Source organism: Diaporthe amygdali (genome assembly GCF_026229845.1).
Source record: "Diaporthe amygdali strain CAA958 chromosome Unknown NODE_23_length_778278_cov_65_433824, whole genome shotgun sequence".
Classification (NCBI taxonomy): Eukaryota; Fungi; Ascomycota; class Sordariomycetes; order Diaporthales; family Diaporthaceae; genus Diaporthe; species Diaporthe amygdali.
Window position 1 is genome coordinate 596,539 of NW_026517043.1, and position 19,617 is coordinate 616,155.

The 19,617-nt window shown below is 54.0% G+C and overlaps 9 protein-coding genes across 9 annotated transcripts; 5 read left to right on the plus strand and 4 right to left on the minus strand.

Annotated features, from left to right (window-relative positions):
* Window positions 1-2,433, plus strand: J7T55_004907 (uncharacterized protein; the record flags this gene model as incomplete). Its single annotated transcript, XM_053130646.1, has 1 exon — window positions 1-2,433. One exon carries the CDS (start codon window positions 1-3, stop codon window positions 2,431-2,433), a length of 2,433 nt encoding a protein of 810 aa, XP_052991333.1.
* Window positions 2,434-4,310: 1,877 nt separating this feature from the next.
* On the plus strand, window positions 4,311-4,957 carry J7T55_004908 (uncharacterized protein; the record flags this gene model as incomplete). Its single annotated transcript, XM_053130647.1, has 3 exons — window positions 4,311-4,333; window positions 4,482-4,586; window positions 4,633-4,957. The coding sequence occupies 3 exons, from the start codon at window positions 4,311-4,313 to the stop codon at window positions 4,955-4,957; spliced, it is 453 nt and encodes a 150-aa protein (XP_052991334.1).
* A 772-nt stretch (window positions 4,958-5,729) lies between these two features.
* On the minus strand, window positions 5,730-6,416 carry J7T55_004909 (uncharacterized protein; the record flags this gene model as incomplete). The annotated part of the gene is made up of 3 exons (XM_053130648.1): window positions 5,730-5,845; window positions 5,912-6,112; window positions 6,197-6,416. 3 exons carry the CDS (start codon window positions 6,414-6,416, stop codon window positions 5,730-5,732), a joined length of 537 nt encoding a protein of 178 aa, XP_052991335.1.
* A 39-nt stretch (window positions 6,417-6,455) lies between these two features.
* Window positions 6,456-7,446, minus strand: J7T55_004910 (salicylate hydroxylase; the record flags this gene model as incomplete). Its single annotated transcript, XM_053130649.1, has 4 exons — window positions 6,456-6,914; window positions 6,986-7,063; window positions 7,132-7,257; window positions 7,345-7,446. 4 exons carry the CDS (start codon window positions 7,444-7,446, stop codon window positions 6,456-6,458), a joined length of 765 nt encoding a protein of 254 aa, XP_052991336.1.
* Window positions 7,447-9,232: 1,786 nt separating this feature from the next.
* J7T55_004911 (d-amino-acid oxidase) lies at window positions 9,233-10,562 on the plus strand (the record flags this gene model as incomplete). The annotated part of the gene is made up of 5 exons (XM_053130650.1): window positions 9,233-9,255; window positions 9,319-9,456; window positions 9,520-9,617; window positions 9,673-9,707; window positions 9,759-10,562. The coding sequence occupies 5 exons, from the start codon at window positions 9,233-9,235 to the stop codon at window positions 10,560-10,562; spliced, it is 1,098 nt and encodes a 365-aa protein (XP_052991337.1).
* Window positions 10,563-11,058: 496 nt separating this feature from the next.
* Window positions 11,059-12,492, plus strand: J7T55_004912 (uncharacterized protein; the record flags this gene model as incomplete). The annotated part of the gene is made up of 3 exons (XM_053130651.1): window positions 11,059-11,209; window positions 11,269-11,404; window positions 11,622-12,492. The coding sequence occupies 3 exons, from the start codon at window positions 11,059-11,061 to the stop codon at window positions 12,490-12,492; spliced, it is 1,158 nt and encodes a 385-aa protein (XP_052991338.1).
* A 105-nt stretch (window positions 12,493-12,597) lies between these two features.
* On the minus strand, window positions 12,598-13,121 carry J7T55_004913 (uncharacterized protein; the record flags this gene model as incomplete). The annotated part of the gene is made up of 2 exons (XM_053130652.1): window positions 12,598-12,685; window positions 12,802-13,121. 2 exons carry the CDS (start codon window positions 13,119-13,121, stop codon window positions 12,598-12,600), a joined length of 408 nt encoding a protein of 135 aa, XP_052991339.1.
* Window positions 13,122-13,677: 556 nt separating this feature from the next.
* Window positions 13,678-15,868, minus strand: J7T55_004914 (Efflux pump roqT; the record flags this gene model as incomplete). The annotated part of the gene is made up of 6 exons (XM_053130653.1): window positions 13,678-14,186; window positions 14,313-14,641; window positions 14,717-14,732; window positions 14,847-14,984; window positions 15,448-15,618; window positions 15,694-15,868. 6 exons carry the CDS (start codon window positions 15,866-15,868, stop codon window positions 13,678-13,680), a joined length of 1,338 nt encoding a protein of 445 aa, XP_052991340.1.
* A 1,481-nt stretch (window positions 15,869-17,349) lies between these two features.
* Window positions 17,350-18,978, plus strand: J7T55_004915 (c2hc5 finger protein; the record flags this gene model as incomplete). Its single annotated transcript, XM_053130655.1, has 1 exon — window positions 17,350-18,978. The coding sequence occupies one exon, from the start codon at window positions 17,350-17,352 to the stop codon at window positions 18,976-18,978; it is 1,629 nt and encodes a 542-aa protein (XP_052991341.1).
* Between the last annotated feature and the right edge of the window lie 639 nt (window positions 18,979-19,617).

Consider the following 19,617-nt stretch of genomic DNA (forward strand, 5'->3'; position numbering starts at 1 on the left):
ATGGCTCTCTGGCCCTTCCGTCGGCGGAGCCGTAGAAAGAGGCCCCGTAGTGGGAACCAGTCTGAGGGCGAAGGTGCTTCAAGGGGCGCGCCAGACGACGTAGCCCGTGCTCGCAGCAGGAGGAAAACCGAGCCTGCCAACCCCAGCGCTTCGGAACCCCTGCCCACCGCCCCGATCCCAATCAAGAGACAACCGAACAAGCTACACCGTCGAGAACGCACCTACAGCTTCGAAGAAGGGAGGGACGATGACTTGGTGGTCCACCGGCAGAGACCCAGTCGAAAAACAGGGGCAAGGGTGGCCTCCCAGGGTCCAGTGGGCCCCCGCGTCCACTCTCGTTCAAAAGAGTCGGGCATCCTCAATCCAACCGACCCTTCTGTCTTCAATTCCGACAACTTCCCAAGGATGCCGACCCTACACAACAAACGTAATGGCGAGCACCTACCGCCCAAAAAGTCAAGTAAGCGGAGGAAGGCCGACCATGCCCGCGAGCAGGAGATCAAAGCCATGAGTAGCTTCGAGCCAATGCGGCCGGCAGCTGAGCCATGGCAGTCAGGACGGCCCATGAAGCGGGATAGCAGGAGAGTCAAGACCGGGCTCGGACTCGGTTTCCGGCGGTCTTGGGAGAAGGAGCACCCAACCTCGGACATATCACTACCAATGCCTGGGAGCATTCACTCCAGCCTCTCCTCTGATTCAGAGCAGGTCTCATTTAAGGTGTCAGCCCTAGAAGCTCTGGCGCCGCGGCCGACCTTGAGGTATGCCGTCTACCCTCGGTATGGCACACCGCCCTCTGGGTCCGGTCGGCACCTGTCAGTGAAGAACAAGTTGTCGGAGAGGGAGCCAATCCCCGAGGCAACGCTGAAGGCACACAAGCGAATCGACGACCTCGCCGACGATCTTACTGCAAGTGACCTCAGAGAATTAATGGAGCGCGACGAGCGCAGGAGAGCCAAGAAGCGAGAACGAGAACAAGAAAGAATGGAACGGAGACTAGCCAGAAGGGCTGAGAAGGAACGGGCAGCCAAGAGAGAGGGGAGGGAATCACCACCCAACATGGAACGAGGCGTCCTCGGTCGAGAATCGGTCGGCTTGGGCATAGGTCCCGAGTCCGCTGTTGTGACGTCTTCGAAGAAGAGAACATCCCCCAGTCCCACGGCGAAGCAGCTTGGCAAGCGCCCCGCTGCAGATATGGAGGATGATCACGATATTGATGACCATGCCGCCAACGGACCTCTCGAACATTTCCACAGGACCGACAGCATACCACTGGATCAAGTGTCCATGGCAGACGGCTCAGAGCAGCCCGAGGCGCCACGGGCAGAGCGAACGGAGAGCCCGAGGAAGAAGATCGCTTTGATGTCGAGGGTGTCGAGATCAAAGTCACCTCACCCATCTGAGCCTGCCAAGACCGACATGTCCGACTCACTCAGAAAGGTTTCCGAAGGAAGCTCTGCTCCATCAAGACCGAGACGGTCATGGACCAATCTGTTCAGATGGGGCAGCAGGTCGAAGCGCAATTCTGGCCCATCCTCATTTTCCAACACCTCCCGGGACTCGATGTCGGCGAATTATGTGCCAGCCCCTCCTATCTCGGCTGCCCTGACACGCAAACTTAGCAGCAACGTGCCAAAGAGGACCATGTCTCGGTTCCGCGAAGACCTGCCAGAGTTGCCTCTGTCCCCACCTCACTCGCCTGACGCCGAGCCTTTACCAGCTGCAATCATTGAGCAGGACTCACCGGAGCTCGAAGCCAACTCTCGTCTCGAAGAGACGGTGCCAAAGCGTCGAGACACACCTATGTCGCCGGAGGAAGGCACCGTGAGAAGCCTTCCGCAAAGCGTACCGACATCAGTTGATCCGTCTCCCGAACCACAAGCGATGTCTTTGAACTCCGTGGATTCGGAGGGCGCATGGTTCGGGAAAAGAATGACGCCCCGCCGATCGATTCCTACGCCAGTCTCGCCGCCTCGCTTTGAGCACCATCGTACGCCGTCTATGAGCTCTGACGGCTCCTCACACCACGACCCGGACCTTCCAACTCAGGAGATACAAGACGAAGAAGGCGCTTACATCGCTGATGACGAGTACCTGGATCGGTTTGCGAATCACCGGAGCTCAGACTCTCATGCCACCAACGCGCGTCCATCTTCTGACGAACTTGATGATCCTCGCTGGGGCACTGTCGGTGGACACCAACCCAATGTTGTTACTGGGAACTTTGTAAAAAGCCGCGAAGGACTGCTCAACACATTTTCTGACGAAGACGACGCCAGCGATCTGAGTGATAGCGACATAGAGATCAATATCGAGGACGGTGAGGGAGGCCTCAAGCGTGCGACGAGCATTACCCAACAAAAGGGCAACGCCAAGTTGCTTGAGATCTCACCGCGTTCTTCTGAGGACGCAAGGAGGAGAATCTCGGCCAGCTAATCTACAGCAGGGCTATGACATGTGAGAGACAGAGACCGGGAACGGAATTGACAAGAAGCTCGACCAACCTACGCGAAGATGCATACCACACTCATTTGGATTTCCTTAAACTCTATACGACCACAGTCTCAACGACATTTCCTTATTACTGTCAGCACCGACCTCTATTCGCTCTTTCGACTTTTCTTAACTTGTCATAAAAAAAAGCCATGATGAAACACACAAAAACAGTTCAAAAGCGACAAAACCCCAATGACATCCCGCGGGTTGGTCGCTTCGTCGCTTCGGTGCTACCTAGTCTCTCGTCTCTCACTTCTCACTCATCGTCTCTCTGCTCTGGTCTGCTGGATCTTACGGGCACCTCTTACCACTCGCGCCTAGTCTTGAACCTATCGTGTCAAGGCAAAGGGCGGAGTCCCAACAGGCATTACGGTTTCGTTCTCCATTTTACAACTTCAGCAGGACAGTTTTTTCTTCCACAGGATACCCTTGACGCGTTTTGGTTTTGTTCCATGGGGAAAGGTAAAGAAGGAGAAGGCAAGACGGGGCGTTTCGGAACAAAGCCTCTGAGAGCGCGTTGAGCTTTTGCATTAGCATGTACATAGATTATTACCGTGACGTCGACGGCAAAGGCGTTGATATTCATGACAAATACCCCTTTTTATATTAACTTCTAAGTACGCCCACCTCTTCTTGAGTGCTGGACTACGGACAAACCTGCGTGCCGTGGCGGCAATGGATCTGTCCCTGGATGGACCTGTCTTCTATCTACAAGGATCGTTGGGTGATACAAAAAGGGGGCAAAGGAGCCAAAAGTGAGCAATGTGCTACCATCGCTGTCAAAGATAAAGACTGCAAAAATGAGAAAGATCTTTCTTGGTTATCCGTGGACAAACTCTCCTGCGTGAGTGGTGCACACCATACGAGGTGTGAACGCTGGGTGTGCAGCTCGTTAAGAGGCGCCAGGTGCAACGCTGGGCCCGTGGACTAGACGCATGTTTTTAACAGCCATGTGTTTCTTTACTTTTGTGCCACGAGGGTCGATGGCGGTGGGACCGGCATTGTTCTGTTATCACGTTGACAGGCGGGAGCCAATTTAGTGGCCGTTTTCTTGTTTCTTGTGTTCGAGAGCATGCGGTGTTGCTTCTAGAATGGGGCCACTGAGCGGCTGTAGGCAGCCGAAAGCCTTGGAACGACCTCTCAAAATGGTTGCATACATATACTAATGAGCATCACATGCTGGGCGTGCCTGTAATGAGAGACAGCCATAGAACCGTGGTGTGTGATGGCTTTACTATTTCTAATTCAGTGATATTGCCACAGAGAAAGAAGTAGAGAGAGCTTCGTTAAGCATCTTGATTGATAAGTGAAGTGCTGTGGGGCGGATGTCGGCAGTCGGTGGCTCAGACTCAGACCCAACAGCCCGCGCCGCATACAAGCGGGAATCGCGTCATCTCGGGCCAGGCTTGGGAGCTTGGGACAGCTGCAGGCTTGACAAATCAAGCAGCTTACATCATTGAGACTTTTCCCGAACGACTGCAGATTTCGCAGCAAAACGGACAGGCCAAAGCCCCAGCTGATAGTGCAGAGATCGAAAGGGCGCGACATTTTTGGGGGCCCAACTATCTACCAGATTACCATACCTAATCTTGAGACGTTTTTTGCCGCGGCCTGTACTGTACAATACAAAAGGGCTGCAATCGGCATTTCTCTCAACATCTCCACACCCTCTCTCCCGCCCCGTGATACAAATGCCTACAAAACAATTCCTGCGACCGCTTCTCAACATTGCGACACGCACCTGCACCTCCAGCACACCTCTGTCAACATCTGCACGACTTACTTTTGCGAGATCGTTCCACTCCACACTACCCAAAATGACTGTCCACAACATTGAGACGTGAGTAATTAGTTGTTGTTGCTGCTGTCACATTGTTTCCGTGCTCGGCATTCAGCACGCAAGCACCCGGCAGCTCCATCTGCGGCTGCAACTGTGATTGTCTCCATGGGATTCACAATGCTAACATTATATTTCTCTTGCTCTCCAGTGCCTCTGGCTTCAAGGAGACCCTCGCCGCACACCCCGTCGTCGTCGTCGACTGGTTCGCGACGTGGTGCGGTCCCTGCAAGCTGATCGCTCCCCAGATCGCCAAGTAAGCAAGCCCTTTCTACCCACTCCCCAATTGGCACCCACAACAGACCACGCCACCCCATACCGCAACGCGTCGCGCAGAGCAGTACATTGCAGCGGCACCTCGCTGACGGTGGGCACCCGCCCGGGGAAAACAGGTGGTCCCAGTCCATCCCGTCGATCCACTTCGCCAAGGTCGACGTCGACGCGCTGCCCGACCTCGCGCAGGAGTACAGCGTGCGCGCCATGCCCACCTTCCACATCTTCAAGGACGGCGAGAAGGTCGACGAGTACGTCAGCGCCAACCCGCCCGCCCTGCTCAAGGTCATCGAGAAGTGGAAGCCCGCCGAGGAGGGCGAGGCTGCCGCCGCGGAGGAGGCCAAGGCCGAGTAAGGATCCTCTCCTTCCTCGCTCACACGCACACACACAATGCATGGCTACGTCGCCCGAGTTCCCGTCAAATTGAGCAACATTCTGGTGTACAGCAGCAGCAGCAGCGGAAGCAGCGGAAAGAGTCACTTGTGACGTGTGTGAGCAGCTGGGTTACCTTGGGAATGTGATGGAGAGCATTTTTAGGGGTACACGTGGGAACACGACTTGGACCTGATGGGGCTACCAACGAGTATTCTAAAGAATATCAATCTCAATCACAATATGAGATTCTTCTACCGCCAGCGTATTCAATTATGAATCCCCAATGCTGCCAGCGCGTAAATTGGTCGGTATGCCAAATTACGTGCTTGTGACGCGAGCCGCTTTCGGTTCTCCAATTTGAACTTGTCATCGCGGGGTCACCCAAGATCCCGGACTCGCAGCAGTGGCGGGGTAGGTCCGCCTGCAAGGGTTATACCCTTGCTTTCGATCCCCTTTTCAAGGTTGCGCTGCAGTGTTGCAGTGAGCATATTCGAATATTCCCTGAGCAGACATAACAGAGCAGAATAAAGTTTGCGCATATTTGATATGTGACAATCACCACCGAGTAGAGAAATCATGCCTCGTTTCGCTGACGAAGCTGCATCTAAACTATCCAGACCTTCCATCCCCGTACCCCTGGGGCTCGTATCAGTCTCCCTTATTCGCATATCCTAGGCAAGTACTTTTTCTTCATGACGCCTGTGCATTTGCCCAACTATTCTGGAACTCGTCATCACCCAGCCCCCCAGCCCTAGGACGCCGCCGTCGCTAATGTCCTGGCTTCACTCCATTCCTTCAGCTGATCCTCGGCGTGCTTCCAAGCGTCGTGGTTGATGCAATATGCCATCGCTGCGTTGAACTCCTCGACTGAGGAGAACGGGTCTTCGTTTCAGTATACATGTACACAAGACTCACAAATAGTCTCGGACTTACGAGTCTGGGGTGGGCCGTTGCTCCCGTCTGCCTTGCGCGCCCTATGCCTGGTATGCAGCACGATCTTGGCCGCCCTGTCCTTCCTGCACTGCTGCCACAACACCAGCCGCGAGGGGATCCTCTCGGGTGTAGTGCCGAGGGGGAGAATCGCACCGAGGGCGCAGGCGTCCTCTATTGCCTGAGCTGCGCCTTGCCCCATGTCTGTTCATGCTCGTGGGTTCAGTTTTCAGTGCGCAGACAGTGGTGAGCCTTGATCTTGACTACGAGGGCGGCAGTTCAACTCACGTGGGAGGAAGGGGTGCGCTGCGTCCCCGATGAGGAGGGCCTTGCCTCTGATCAGGTCCGGCAGCAGCTCCATGTCCAGAAGATCCCACAGCATGACGGCGTCGTCTGGTGCCATCTCGAGTAGCCGTAGGACTGGCTCAGACCAGGACTTGAAGTGGCTCATCAGCTGCTTCTTGTTAGCAAGCTGATCATAGCCGGTCAAACCTGCGGAAGGGGCCATCGTTAGCGATGATGATCCGACGCAGGGATGTCAAGATGGTCACTCGCCCTTCTTGATCTCGCCAACCTCCTCCCTCGGTGCGAAAGCCACGCAGTTGATCACCTCCCCTCCGGCACAAGGATAAAACACTATCCTTCTATCAGAACCGGTGATCTGCACAAAGTGGCCTGGAAGATCCAAGAAGGTCTTCGTGACGGGGTTGTCGGCCAGTAGGGACGCTGGCATGAGCCACCTGTAACAGGTGTGCCCGGTGTTGATCATAGGCACCTCGTGGCCCGCGACCGAGGCGCGGGTCTTGCTGTGGACGCCATCTGCGCAGACGACCAGGTCGCCGCTCACGCGGGTTCCGTCGGATAGCTCGATGGTGCCTGCCTCGCAGTCGACGCTCTCCACGCCCGTGCCCGTGCGGATCCTCACTGGCACCCCTGGCCCGTCTGGGGAGACTGCCTTCTGCTTCAGGGCGGCGTGGAGGTCAGGCCGGTTCACCAGCCACCAGTTCTGTGTGAAGGGTATGCTGTTAGATACCATCCGGTGCGAGGAGAGAAAACACGAGGTTGACATGTACGTACGGCGGGCCACTGTGCTCTCTGCTCATCCGTATACGTCCACATCTGCTGTACATCACAGTCGGTGTCCAGGAATTTGAACTACTCAGATATACATCAGAACCGGTGTCTGTCGCACTTTTCGAAATAGTGGACAGAAGCACACTCACCCCGCGATAGTCGGTTCCTCTGAAGTCCTTTGGGTCAAGGTCCAGATGTGCCAAAGCAGCGGTGCAGTTGGGAGCGACGTAGACGGCAGCCCCGAGCTCCCGGTGTAGCCTAGACTTCTCAAACAACTGTTTGTCTCACAATCAGTGCTCAGTATATGTCTTCCCAACCAATCATGAAAACTAGGGGAAGAAGCAAGAGCTGTGTCCTCGCACCTCGACGTCGTGCCCTTGCCGGCGAAGGGCGATGGCAGCTGAAAGCCCCCCAATGCCACCTCCCGCGACCAGCACCCGCAGCGCATTGACTGTAGAGCCCATCGCTGCAGTAAAACCAAGACTGCGAATGTTCTATGCTCCTGAGATGCACGACGTGAGTCTTGTCGCTTCTGAGCTTTTGTCTTTTCTGCGTCCACCCCCGCTTAGACTCGTCCGATGCCTTTCAAGCGGGAGGGGAGCCTAACAATGCTCGGGCGGCGAGGATAGAGCTCCTACGGTGTATGCGGTGCGACGGACATCCGAGCCACAGCAGCTGAGCACGCTCCAACGCCGCGCCGCCTGGCTTTGTCGACCCCTCTTTACATGACATCCTCGCTGCGGTGCATTCGCTGCTACACGAGGCGGTCGCTTCCTGCATGAAAATGCAAATGGCAGGTAGTTGGCGACCAATGACGCTGGCCGTCGTAATGCCGCTCGGCTTTGGTCCTTTGGTGTACCCCGAGCGGCCGCGGCTTACTTTTGGGCTGCACTTCTGGGCGGATGTTGGATTGTGTGAGGTTTAAATCGGGATGTGTGGGGAACGCGAGATGAATGTTTTGTTTTGGTGCAATATCGCGGCTGTTATAGATGCAGCCCGAGTATCCGCTCTTAGTGAACGGGCAAGAGCTGTGGCTTCTACGCCGCATTCAAGCAGTAAGAACAGCCATGAACATTTTCAGCACAATCCTGGAGCTACCTAGGTATTGCCAGTATGAAATTTGTCATACGGAAATATGGAGCAACACATTGTTTCTCCCATCGTAAGTAATCTCACGCCACAGGAGCTCGATTTCGCGCTTAAAACGGTCACTTAAGTTCGAAATATCACAACACGTCTCCTCCCCTGCATAGTTTGTCAATTTAGAATTCAGTTTATCTACTCAACGGCAATTTCTGCTGTGAATTTTGGGGCGTGTACGAATTCAATATTCCAATGCGGATCGCATTTACCCTGCACAGGCTTAAGTTGTCAAGAATGTCTAAGGCCTGCTGAGCCAGAATAGCCACCCTGCAGCCGGTTGTGATTTTACTTCCTCTAACCACGAGGTAGCTTACGTCTCAGGCATTTATGCCTTCTAGGTGTAGGCACACTCACCAAAACAGCTTACTTTAAGGGTGCCCACTTTGCCCAGCTTTGGAAGAGCGAAGATTCCACTTCGCTGACGTGAATGATCAGGCCATTTTTGAACCGTGGCTTTCCAGATTTGAGTCCCTATCTCTGTCCCTGGTCGCCAGATCTCAACTGAATCGGGGAGAACAGCTCATAATAACTCGGACGGTGACGACTTCGGGAGAAATCTTGTTGAGGCTGTAATCTATACCTGAAAGGGCGCATAAGGCACAGGCAGCCTAATCACTTGAGACACATGAGTGAACTCCCAGATGCCAGACTAATTAACACAGCTACGCAACTTTGCGAATCCTCGGTCAGTGTTTGGGAATATCAGTGCAGAGCTACAGAACGGATCGTGAAGTGAGCTGATCTCCCAGATTCTCAATTTACCAAAACAGGGGCTCACCGAAAGATCTGGGGGCAGAGTCGTTCTGTGGCAGCCACGTCCTCAGATGTGAAAGATAGTCCGACGTTGATGTGCGAGAGGTTCTGTTGCCGGATTGAAGAGCGAGCGGCCGATTTTGGCGCCGTCCGGCGATCACAGGCTCCGCTTCCGCATGCGGGGCCGCGGTGCCGGAGCGTTCTCAGACCATCCCGTTATCAACGCCCGCCCGCGGCGAACTTAACTGCTGATCGTCTCCGTACTCGACTTAATAAATCATACAGAACGTTTTCACGGGCTACTTCCATCTCTGCGCCAAGTATCCCATCAAACTGCTTAAAATACGTACAAACATGCCTGAAATTGTCGTGGTCGGGTGAGTAGATCTGAGAACCAAACATCTGAACGAAGATGAACTGACGCCTTTATGATGAATCAGTGCCGGAGTCGTAGGCCTTACTTCGGCCTTACTGCTGGCCAAGGAGAAGGGAAATAATGTGACTGTTGTCGCAAAGCACATGCCCGGAGACTATGATATTCAGTACACCTCTCCGTGGGCCGGAGCCAACTACTTGCCGTAAGATTCGACCCATGGCATGGCGGCCGCATGAGGTGCACAGCCCGTTCTGACTCTCGGCAGCATGTCGACACAGGAGAATAGCCGTTGGGAGAGGAGAACATGGCCTGAGCTTAAGAGACTAGCCGCAGAAGTCCCCGAGGCCGGCATACACTTTCAGAGTGAGGACTCGCGAGAAGCTGTCCAGGATGAGACCACGCTGACATATTCCTCCAGCGGCCCTCGTCATGCGCAACGCCAAAGACCTAGAAGTAAGTGAAAGTTGTGGTTTGGACGAAGACCGTCTCACTGATCCTTCGTAGCCAGGTAATGATGCCAAGAATGGTCTTGGAGACGCGCTCTTTGATGAGAACCCATGGTATACCACCTTTCTCGATTACCGCAAGATGAAGCCAGGGGAGTTGCCTCCGGGAATGGCTTACGGACACGAGTTCGGTTCAGTCTGCATCAACACGGCAATCTATCTGCCCTGGCTTGTCGGCCAATGCCGCAAGCGTGGCGTGGTCCTGAAGCGGGCCTCGTTAAACCATATCTCTGAGGCGTCGTCACTTGGCCACTCCGGAAAAGCCGATATCATCGTCAACTGCACAGGCCTGATGGCGAGTAAGCTCGGCGGCGTGATGGACTCGAAGGTGATGCCAGCCAGGGGCCAAATCGTGGTGGTGAGAAATGTAAGCCCACAAATGATCGCCACATCCAGCACGGAGGACTCGCCGGACGAGCTGATCTACGCGATGACGAGGGCTGCCGGTGGTGGAACGATACTGGGTGGAACATACCAGAAGGGGAACTGGGACCCGAATCCAGACCCGAACATTGCTGCGAGGATCATGCAGCGGGCGGTGGATTTGTACCCGGACATCGCTGGTGGGAAGGGTGTGAAGGGACTGGACATTATCCGCCATGGAGTTGGGTTGAGACCGTATCGGGAGGGAGGAGTGAGGCTCGAGAAAGAGAAGATTGATGGGACATGGGTTGTTCACAACTATGGCCACGCAGGTTGGGGCTACCAGGGTTCTTATGGAACTGCCGAGCGAGTGGTTGAATTGGTTGGTGAGATACAGGGCAAGAAGACCCCTCTTGCTCAAGAGAAGAGCAAGCTGTAAGCAGACTCCAAGGGGCACTATACCGCTTGACGAATCAAGTAATTCTCCTTGAGTAAGGACATTGTTAGCTGCAGTTTGCAGCTGGGAGTCTTAAAGCGTTGTTCATTTTTATGCACTCCAATATCATCAGCACTTTACCTAAAGTAGACGAATCGTTCACTGTTCACAGTTCACGGGACCAGAGATGACAGTTTGATTATCAGCCCTAGCGATATAAACATGCAGGTGACGCAGTTCTCCTGAGGGAGGCCGAGACCACAACACATAACAGGGGTTGCAAGTTACGATGGGAGAGAGGAAAGGATTGACAGTGTCAAGAATACGCCCGGTAAATGAATATCGCTGAAGTGGGGATCCTGGGACCCCAGCTTGAACTGCTCTTGGAGTGGGCTGACAGGGGTAGCTCCAAACACGTCGCCCGCAATTCACTGGTGTCTACCGTCGATCAATCCTCGACCTTCTCAATATTTATCATAATCAGCCAGAATCCTGCACCATGGCCACCAACCAGGACCCACTATACCTGCAAGTCCTTAGGTTCGCTCAAGATGTTGCCACAGGAAGGCATTGGCTGTCCAGACTGATTCCACCTGCGCTTCTTCTTCTGGATGCAGCATTATGTGTATTGGTGATTGCCAAGGTGGCCTGTCAGTGAGCCCCTGAAATGAGAAGAGACACACCCCCACTAACATTTACTCGTTCCAAGACACCGAAATTGACTGGACTGCCTACATGGAACAGGTCCAGCTGTTTCTTGATGGAGAGAGAGACTACACAAAGATCGAGGGCGGCACGGGTCCTCTGGTCTACCCAGCTGCCCACGTCTACATCTACACTGGCCTGTACTACCTCACCAATCATGGCAAGGACATTCTCCTAGCCCAGCAGTTATTTGCTGGACTATACTTAGTCAACCTAGCCGTGGTGATGTCCTGCTACTGGAAGGCAAAGGCAAGAATTCGTGCTCAACTTTGTGAAGCAAGCTTAGACGGCTGACTGATGACAACAGGCCCCTCCCTACGTGTTCCCTCTGTTGATTCTCTCAAAACGCTTGCACAGCATTTTTATGCTCCGCTGCTTCAACGATTGTTTTGCGGTCTTCTTCCTGTGGTTCTCAATCCTGCTTTTCCAGCACCGCCAGTGGTTCGCCGGTGGTCTCGTCTACAGTTTTGGGCTCGGAGTCAAGATGACATTGCTTCTGGTGCTTCCGGTGGTCGGCATACTCATTTTCTTTGCCAAGGGCGTAATTGGGACCATCGCGCTGGGTGGACTGATGGCAAGCCTACAAGTACAGCTCGCGGCGCCGTTCCTCAAGCACCCCGGCGCCTATTTCGGACGCGCTTTCGAATTCTCTCGCCAATTTCTATTCAAGTGGACCGTCAACTGGCGCTTCGTGGGCGAGGAGGCTTTCCTCAGCCGAGCTTTCTCAACTTCCCTGCTCGTCCTGCACATTTCCGTCCTCTTGACCTTCATTTTCACCAGATGGCTCCCGCCAACAGGAAAGTCATTGGGAGATGTTCTGCATGCAACATTCAGCCGCGACGGCCACGGACGTAATTGGCAGGCACTGTTCCAAAGATTCACGCCAAAGTACATTCTGACTACCGTCTTAACTGCCAACATCATCGGCCTGCTCTTCGCCCGATCTCTCCATTATCAATTCTACTCCTACCTGGCCTGGTCCACGCCCTACCTCCTCTGGCGCGGCGGCCTGCATCCTGTGTTGCAGTATGTCTTGTGGGCCCTCCAGGAGTGGGCCTGGAACGTGTTTCCCAGCACACCAGTCAGCTCGGCTGTTGTGGTGAGTGTCATGACGATCACGGTGGCAGCGGTGTGGTTTGGCACATCGGACGATGCGACGTCTTCAGCTGCAGCAAAATCGTCCACTGACAACGCTGGAGCGCCAACTCGGTCCATTCCGAAGCCTTAGGCTGGCTTCCAAAGCGGATGGACAGAATTCAAGCGTCCAATGTGGTGAGGCGGCATCTCCAGAAGTCATGTGTTCAGCAAAAGTTGCGTAAGGCCAATTCTGGGATCACTCCTCGTCTTCGGAGTCCGTCGGTGGGAGACCTCTTGAGTCATCCTCGTCGTCCTGGTAAGTGTTCTTTGGGAATTCTTTAGGCCTGGCAAATAATACGATTGTCAGAGCTGATCGGCACTCAGTAGAGCAGCGCCACTGCAGGCTAGAACAGCTCGTGTACAAGCAGAACAGGCAACATAGGACAGGGGTCATTCATACCAGTATGGCATTTTGCGCCACTCCTTCTCGTCTCGGACCACATTGATAATCTCCCCCTCGACTTTGTTGTTCGTCTTGCTGCGCTCCTCACTCGGCGTCAGGTCCACGACGACGAACCCTCCTCTTTTGATCCATATTGTGTTGCGGAATCTCTGTGCGAGCTCGACGAGGCTGGTCTTGGTATTGGGCAGGATGCACGTGTACGTGTTGTTGCCCTCGGGCTTTCCGACGCGGGCGACGAATTGGTGCTCGGTCAGCTCGTCGGGAGGTGTAGTCGACTCCGTGGCTGCTGCCAGGATGTTGCGCTTGGGACGACCCATCGTGAACTTATTTGTGTTACTGGACAGTGGACAGTTTGGGTGCGATCGAACCTTGGATTTGCGGCCCCACCAACTTTTTTTGTGGACGTCAAGCTAAGTGCATAAGTCGCATAATGAGATAACTTAGCCAATATGCACTTATTGCACTAGTCACGACTTACACCCGACTCTGTTCTAGATGCCACTCTCCCCATCTACGAAAAAGTGAAGCATTTTCAGGAAGTGTTCGGAATGGAACATTTAATTGGGATGTATTGCCTCACCGACAAGTGATTTCAATGCTTTCTTCCCGCGGCGTTCTCAAAAGACGGCCCGGGGGGTTGAACGGCCGCAGCAGGTATGCAGAGTGCACCTTAATTTTTTTTTGGAGCCTACTGATCAAGCTTCGTTGAATGGGAATTTGTATAGATTCTTCGCTGTGAATTCGAACGTAGCTCGCGCCGCAAGCATTACATTGCCTAGGCAAATCTCAGCTTGACAGGAAGAATGACCGAGACTGAATGCCATTGAGTCTTTCCCACACGGTTTCAGCGGCAGGCTCTTGACGTCCATCTAATTAAGACTTTTCAGGCGCCTGGACTATGCTTGCACTTGTTTCGACTCTCTCTGAAGGTCCAGTTGCCTTCTCAGCCGAGTCAGATTGCCCATCGTGCTCATCAGGTCTTTGTTTGTACTCCAGTTTCTTCCACTCCATCAATCCCGCCGTCACGAAAGCTACTGCTGCAGCAGCCACAGAGACATATACTGCGGCCTCAACCGCATCACTGTAAGATGCAGCGACGTACGGCACCAAGTCAGCGTCCATGTGGTCGGCATCCACACTAGAAGCCCCGAGGTCCGTGATTTGAGTGGCCTGAGCGTCGGACACGCGTGCGTCAAGCCTATCGCTCAGTGTGCCTAAGAAGATAGCCTGGGCAATGGGCAGCGCAATCACCGTTCCTAGGCTCTGGGCGAACATGAAGAGAGAGTTGCCGGTCGGGAGGTCGGCCTCGTTCAGGACATTTTGCATGGCCGTCAATGGCACCTGTACACTGAGCCCGAAGCCGACACTCGCTATGAACTGATCTAATGGCGCCTTTAGTCACTGATATTAATGTGGAGTATCCAGAAGGCAGATGCGGCGGGAGCTGGGGCGCGGAAGGTTGTTGATGGAACGTGCGGGACATGGAGGTAGTCTTGACTTTTACTTACAGCCTATGATATGTCCCACGTTGCTGCTTACATCCAAAGTTGATAGGAGCCCGGAGCCGACCGCTAATATTGCAGCGCCAGCCATGAGATAGGGGATGTAGTACTTTGTCAAGGTCATCGCGAGACCACAAGCTACTGTCGCTAGGGAGTTGGGGATACCTAGAGCAAGGATGTACAATCCGGAGGTGGCTGGCGATACACCCTTCGCAGCTTGGAAGTAGAATGGCAGATAAATGGTCAACACGTTGATAGCCATGAGGACGGCTCCTCCTGAGATGCAACCGAAACCGACGGTACGATGAGTCAGAATCCGGATTGGAACGAGCGCCCTGTGCCGTCACAGTCAGCAGCGAAGATGATAAAACGCAAGCCCAGTGTAAAGGTGTAGTGAGGATGAGCGTCACCTTTCCTTCTGCCTCACTTGTAGAAGTAAAAATAGAAACAGAAGAAGCCCGAATCCGAGCAAGCATCCCCAAACTCTTGAGTCGCTCCATGGAAGAGTAGAACCGCCCCATTGTAAAGCGAGAACAAGACAGGTCATGGAGGCTAATATGAGGCATGTGCCCATAGGGTCCAGTGATGCGAGCTTTGCTTTCAGTGGAACATTCGCGGTCTCTCTGTTGGGTTCCTGGAAGGAGATGTACGTGAAGAAGAGGCAGACGGCGCTGATAGCTTTGGAGACGTCCACATGTCAACAGATAGTTTTATTGGGAAATCGCGATTTTTAGTCCTGTCTTGAGCGCGTAGCTCTTTGGGAAGATTGATGATCCTGAAAAAAATTGACTTACGAAGATTGATCCAGAAACAAAACCGCCAGGTCAAACTGCTTTCGGTGAAAGCTCCTCCCAAAACAGGGCCTACTATAGAGGCCACCATGAACATGGTTGAGATGAAGGAGATGAAGAGAGGTACTTTCTGTTTGGAGACGATATAGCCAGATAGTACCAGACCGCCTGTGAATACCCCTGCGGATGAACATCCTTGGATTGCTCTTCCAAATATGAGAACGGCCGAATTTGGCGCGACGGCACAGATGATGGATCCTTGTTTCCACTCATTAGAGAATTTCCCAGGAAGCATGGAAGCCTGTGCAAATAGGCTGTTCGAGGTCTTCGCTTGGCTTTTCGAGACTTACCAACAGCAAATACTACAACACTCCAAAGAAATGTCCATTTGAGGGAGAAAGATGTGTACAGGCGGCCGAACGCTGGCTGTGTTGCCAGCTTCGCCAAATTGTACGAGGTACCATACCAGGCTGTGTCGTCGAGGCTGTGGAACTCAGTTGTGATTTTTGGAGTCGCGGTAGCTATATTTCCCTCAATGTCAATGCTCCGGTTGGTGGCGAAGTACCTCCGAGGCTTTCAGTGGCAGATGGACGAACCAAGAATATTGACATCAAGAGCCACGAAGAAGACGCCAGTCAGTAAAGCCACAGTCATAAGTACGGTTCGCCATAATGGCTTCTGACTCGACGTGTTGTTCAGCATGGGAGAAGAGTCGACACTCGGAGCCTGGTCCGGCGACTTCTCTGTGGACTTGTCCGAGATCTCAGCCATACTGCTTCTTGTGGGCTCACTGCGACAATAATATCTGTGTTGTGGGTCAATTATGAAATTAATTCGTGCGTTGCTTGGCTCCCTTTGAACAGAGACGAGCGCAATCGTGCGTTCCGGCCTCACTTTAAGCAGATATAAAGGGTGCCCAATTTTCGCCTGGCCACGAGAGATCTGGGCTGAGGAAACCCCATGTCAGTCGTGTACTACGTGTGTGCCACGAGAAATCCAAATGCGCTGTGATTTGCATTCTGAAGGAAAAGATACCAAAGATGATTGAATGCAGAGCTGTGATTCGACAACCTTTACGACGAAGTCTGCAGTAGTTCGCGAGGACAGTATTTGTGTCAGCAAACTAGACCGCTTCTAGTGAAACGCCTCTCCCTTTGCTTCAGGCGGTCTATCTAGCTGGTAAGCACCATGGCATACAGGGCCGTCTTCCGCACGCGCATGACTATTGAGACAGAGTTTGGATATCACTTGAAACCCTAATCCCATTGGACTTCCCCTCGTCAAATTCCATGACCGACCAAGGTAAAGAGCCATGTGCAATATCTTGAACGGGAACAGCTCTGTCCCCAAAACCAGTGCGCAGCCCTGGGGACTAACAAGCTACCTTATGTCTCGGAAACTGACCGATACCTATGACTGAAAGCAATCTCAATCTTCTATAATGCATTCGATCTATAATCAGGGACTCGACAGGAACATAAGATACTGGAGTATCTCAACAGAATTTCGTACTTATAAATGATGGGCAGGCGAAGGACTCTAAGCGGTGCCTCGTACCCTGCCTGGCTCTCTCGGCCCCGCCTCCATTGAAGCACAGTATTACATAGAAAATGGAGGCGGAGAAGCTATTCAGCCAAATTTATAGCTCCTCCACTTGGCTCATACATTGCGAGGTGCGAACAGATTGAAGTCGACAATACAGGGACCGTGTTCGTCTGGCCATAATTCGAGGCAGTCGCAATGTCATCCCTGGTTGGGGACTCAGATGAATTCTCTGTTCATGATGAAGAATAACACAAGATGAGAAAAAAGAAAAAAAAAGCCCCAGTTACTATTTATCACACTATTCGAAACGTGTAAATGGGAAATGTACAACACTTGTTCCCACTGGCTCAGTGCATTCCTGTTCTAGACGTCCTTGAAGTCACATTGTTTATCGTTTGAACAACCGACTAACAATAGTTAGTGAAATATCTCGCCACGAGAAGTTGAAATGCAAAAAAGTTTGTTTTAGGGACGAAAAGGCAGAGACTTATACAGCTTATAGGCATGGGACACCCCACTATGCCCCCTGCCCTCTACCAGCAGATGGGTTAGGGGTATCCCTGCCCCTTGTCCGGCGAGCTCAAATCGGCAGGCCGAGATGCCTGCCTGTCTGCTGCGTGCTGTGAAATAGGACGTCATCCCAATTATTTCGTGAGCTTCGGAGCCCGCATTCAACTTTCCAAATCCTCGACTTGCAAGGGCGCAAGATGTCGCTCAACCAACTATCCATGCTACTTGGCCTTCCCGACGCAGACTGCAAACAGATACTCGACTACGGATCCACCCTTTCCAAGGCAGAGGCGGCAGACCACTTCAAGAATTTGCTTGGCGACTCGCCTCAGGCCATCGAGTTCATCTCTTCCTTCAACTCGCGACGACAAGACCCAAAACCCGCTCCCACTCCAGCCACACGCCAACAGCCCCCCTCAGACTTGGAGGCGGTGCCAAGACAACAAAGGGCGCCCAAGAAGAAGAAAGCACCACTACACACGCCAGCTCCGCGGCAGATCACAGACGCGACCCCGGCGTCGGGAACAGTCTACAGCAAAAAGACCATCGAGGATGACTACATAGCAGGCAAGCCCGGCGCATCGACGCCTTCTAGAAGTAGTTCACCATTCAAGGCGCCTACGCCAAAATCATCCACACCGCCACCCCAGAAATTCAGCAAGCAGCCTCCATCCGCAGCCGGGTCCCTCGTCTCCGACCGCTTAGCACCTAAGCAGAAGCCGAAATCGAATCCAACCTCACGCAGCTCAACACCAGGGCCGGCCTCCAAGGGAAATGCGCCAGTTACAAAGGTGTCCATCGCGGGCGGCACGCCCATGCACGGCGCCTCAACCGCCGTCGCAGACCTGGACGCAGCCATCCGGTCGCTAGAAATAACGACGAACCCCTCGCTGTCCACCTCGGGCGACGACTCCGCGCGGCGTTGCAACTGTGTCGCAACCCGGCACCCCCTCCAGAGCGCCGCGCCCAACTGCCTGAGCTGTGGCAAGGTGATCTGCCTGAAGGAAGGCCTCGGGCCCTGCACGTACTGCGGCACACCCCTGCTCTCCCCGAGCGAGATCCAGTCCATGATCAAAGAGCTGCGGGCAGAGCGCGGCCGCGAGAAGCAGGCGGCGGACCGCGAGGCGCACAAGCGGGCTGACGTGGCGACCAAGCCCAGGCTGTTCACGAAGCCGCGGACGGGCGACGACGACCCCCAGCCGAGCGAGGCGGAGGCGCGGGCGCTCCAGCATCGGGACAAGCTGCTCGGTTTTCAGGCGCAGAACGCGCGGCGCACGACGGTCAGGGATGAGGCGGCCGACTTTGACGTGTCTGGCGCGATGGCCGGCTTCGGCGGGAACCAGTGGGCGTCGCCCGAGGACCGCGCGCGCGAGCTCAAGAGGCAGCAGAAGATTCTGCGCGAGATGGAGTGGAACGCGCGGCCCGATTACGAGAAGAGGCAGCAGGTGGTTAGTATCGACCTAGTGGGCGGCAAGGTGGTCAAGAAGTTTGTGGCGCGTGAGAGGCCCGCCACGCCCGAGGACGAGGACGAGCCACCGCTGGGGGACTCTGGCGCTGGTGTTCTGGAGGAGACGAGCGCCAACCGGCGGCCCGGGGCCGGGGGTGCTTTCAGCAGGAACCCCCTACTAGGCGGCATGATCAAGCCGATATACGACGCCAAGGGCAAGGGCGCCGTGCTCGAGGGCCGCAAGGACCGCTCGACGAGGTGGCGGAGAGTGCAGGACGACCTCGAAGACAACGAGGCCGTCATCCTGGACGGCGGTGTGTATGGGGGCCAGCACAGCGCGAGCACAGGCCGCACAGGGGATGAGCCAGACTGCGGGTAGACAGGAGAGGCAGGAATAGACAGACGACTTCTCACCGCGTGTTGTTCTTGCTGGGCTACGCCCAAAAGTTTGGTCCCATCGTGAGAGCCACGCTGGCATTGCTAACTCGCCATTGATGGGTGTTCGATTTCTCCGTGGCGCCACTTTGCCTAAGCGGGACCAAATCTACGACAGCAGTCTAGACTGGACTCAGCCCTACGAGCAGGACCCCCACTCAAATGGACAGGTCACTTTCTTCATGACCCCGGCTAGTCCATGCTGTGGGCGAAGGTGACTGCCGACACGTGATTCAAGGGTAACACGGCATGCGATACGGTATAGACGAGCATGAGAGGCTATCCAGGACGTCAAAACACCAGCTGCTTCGTTTCCCAAGACAGGACAATGATCATATCACTTCGGTGCTTTTGGGGAATGTACAAGTATTGAGGATGGGTTAATTTTTTGAAATCGTCTATGAGGTATCCATGCCTTTTTCTATGATATATGATGGGACACCGTAACCCCGAGCCGAAACTTGAAGGATACCGAGTCTGATCAAATGCACCGCCCCGCCTCTACTGATTACCAGAAAAAGGAAGAAAAACACCTGTAAAATGACTCCGATGATGATGATGAAAAACAGAAAAACCAGAAACC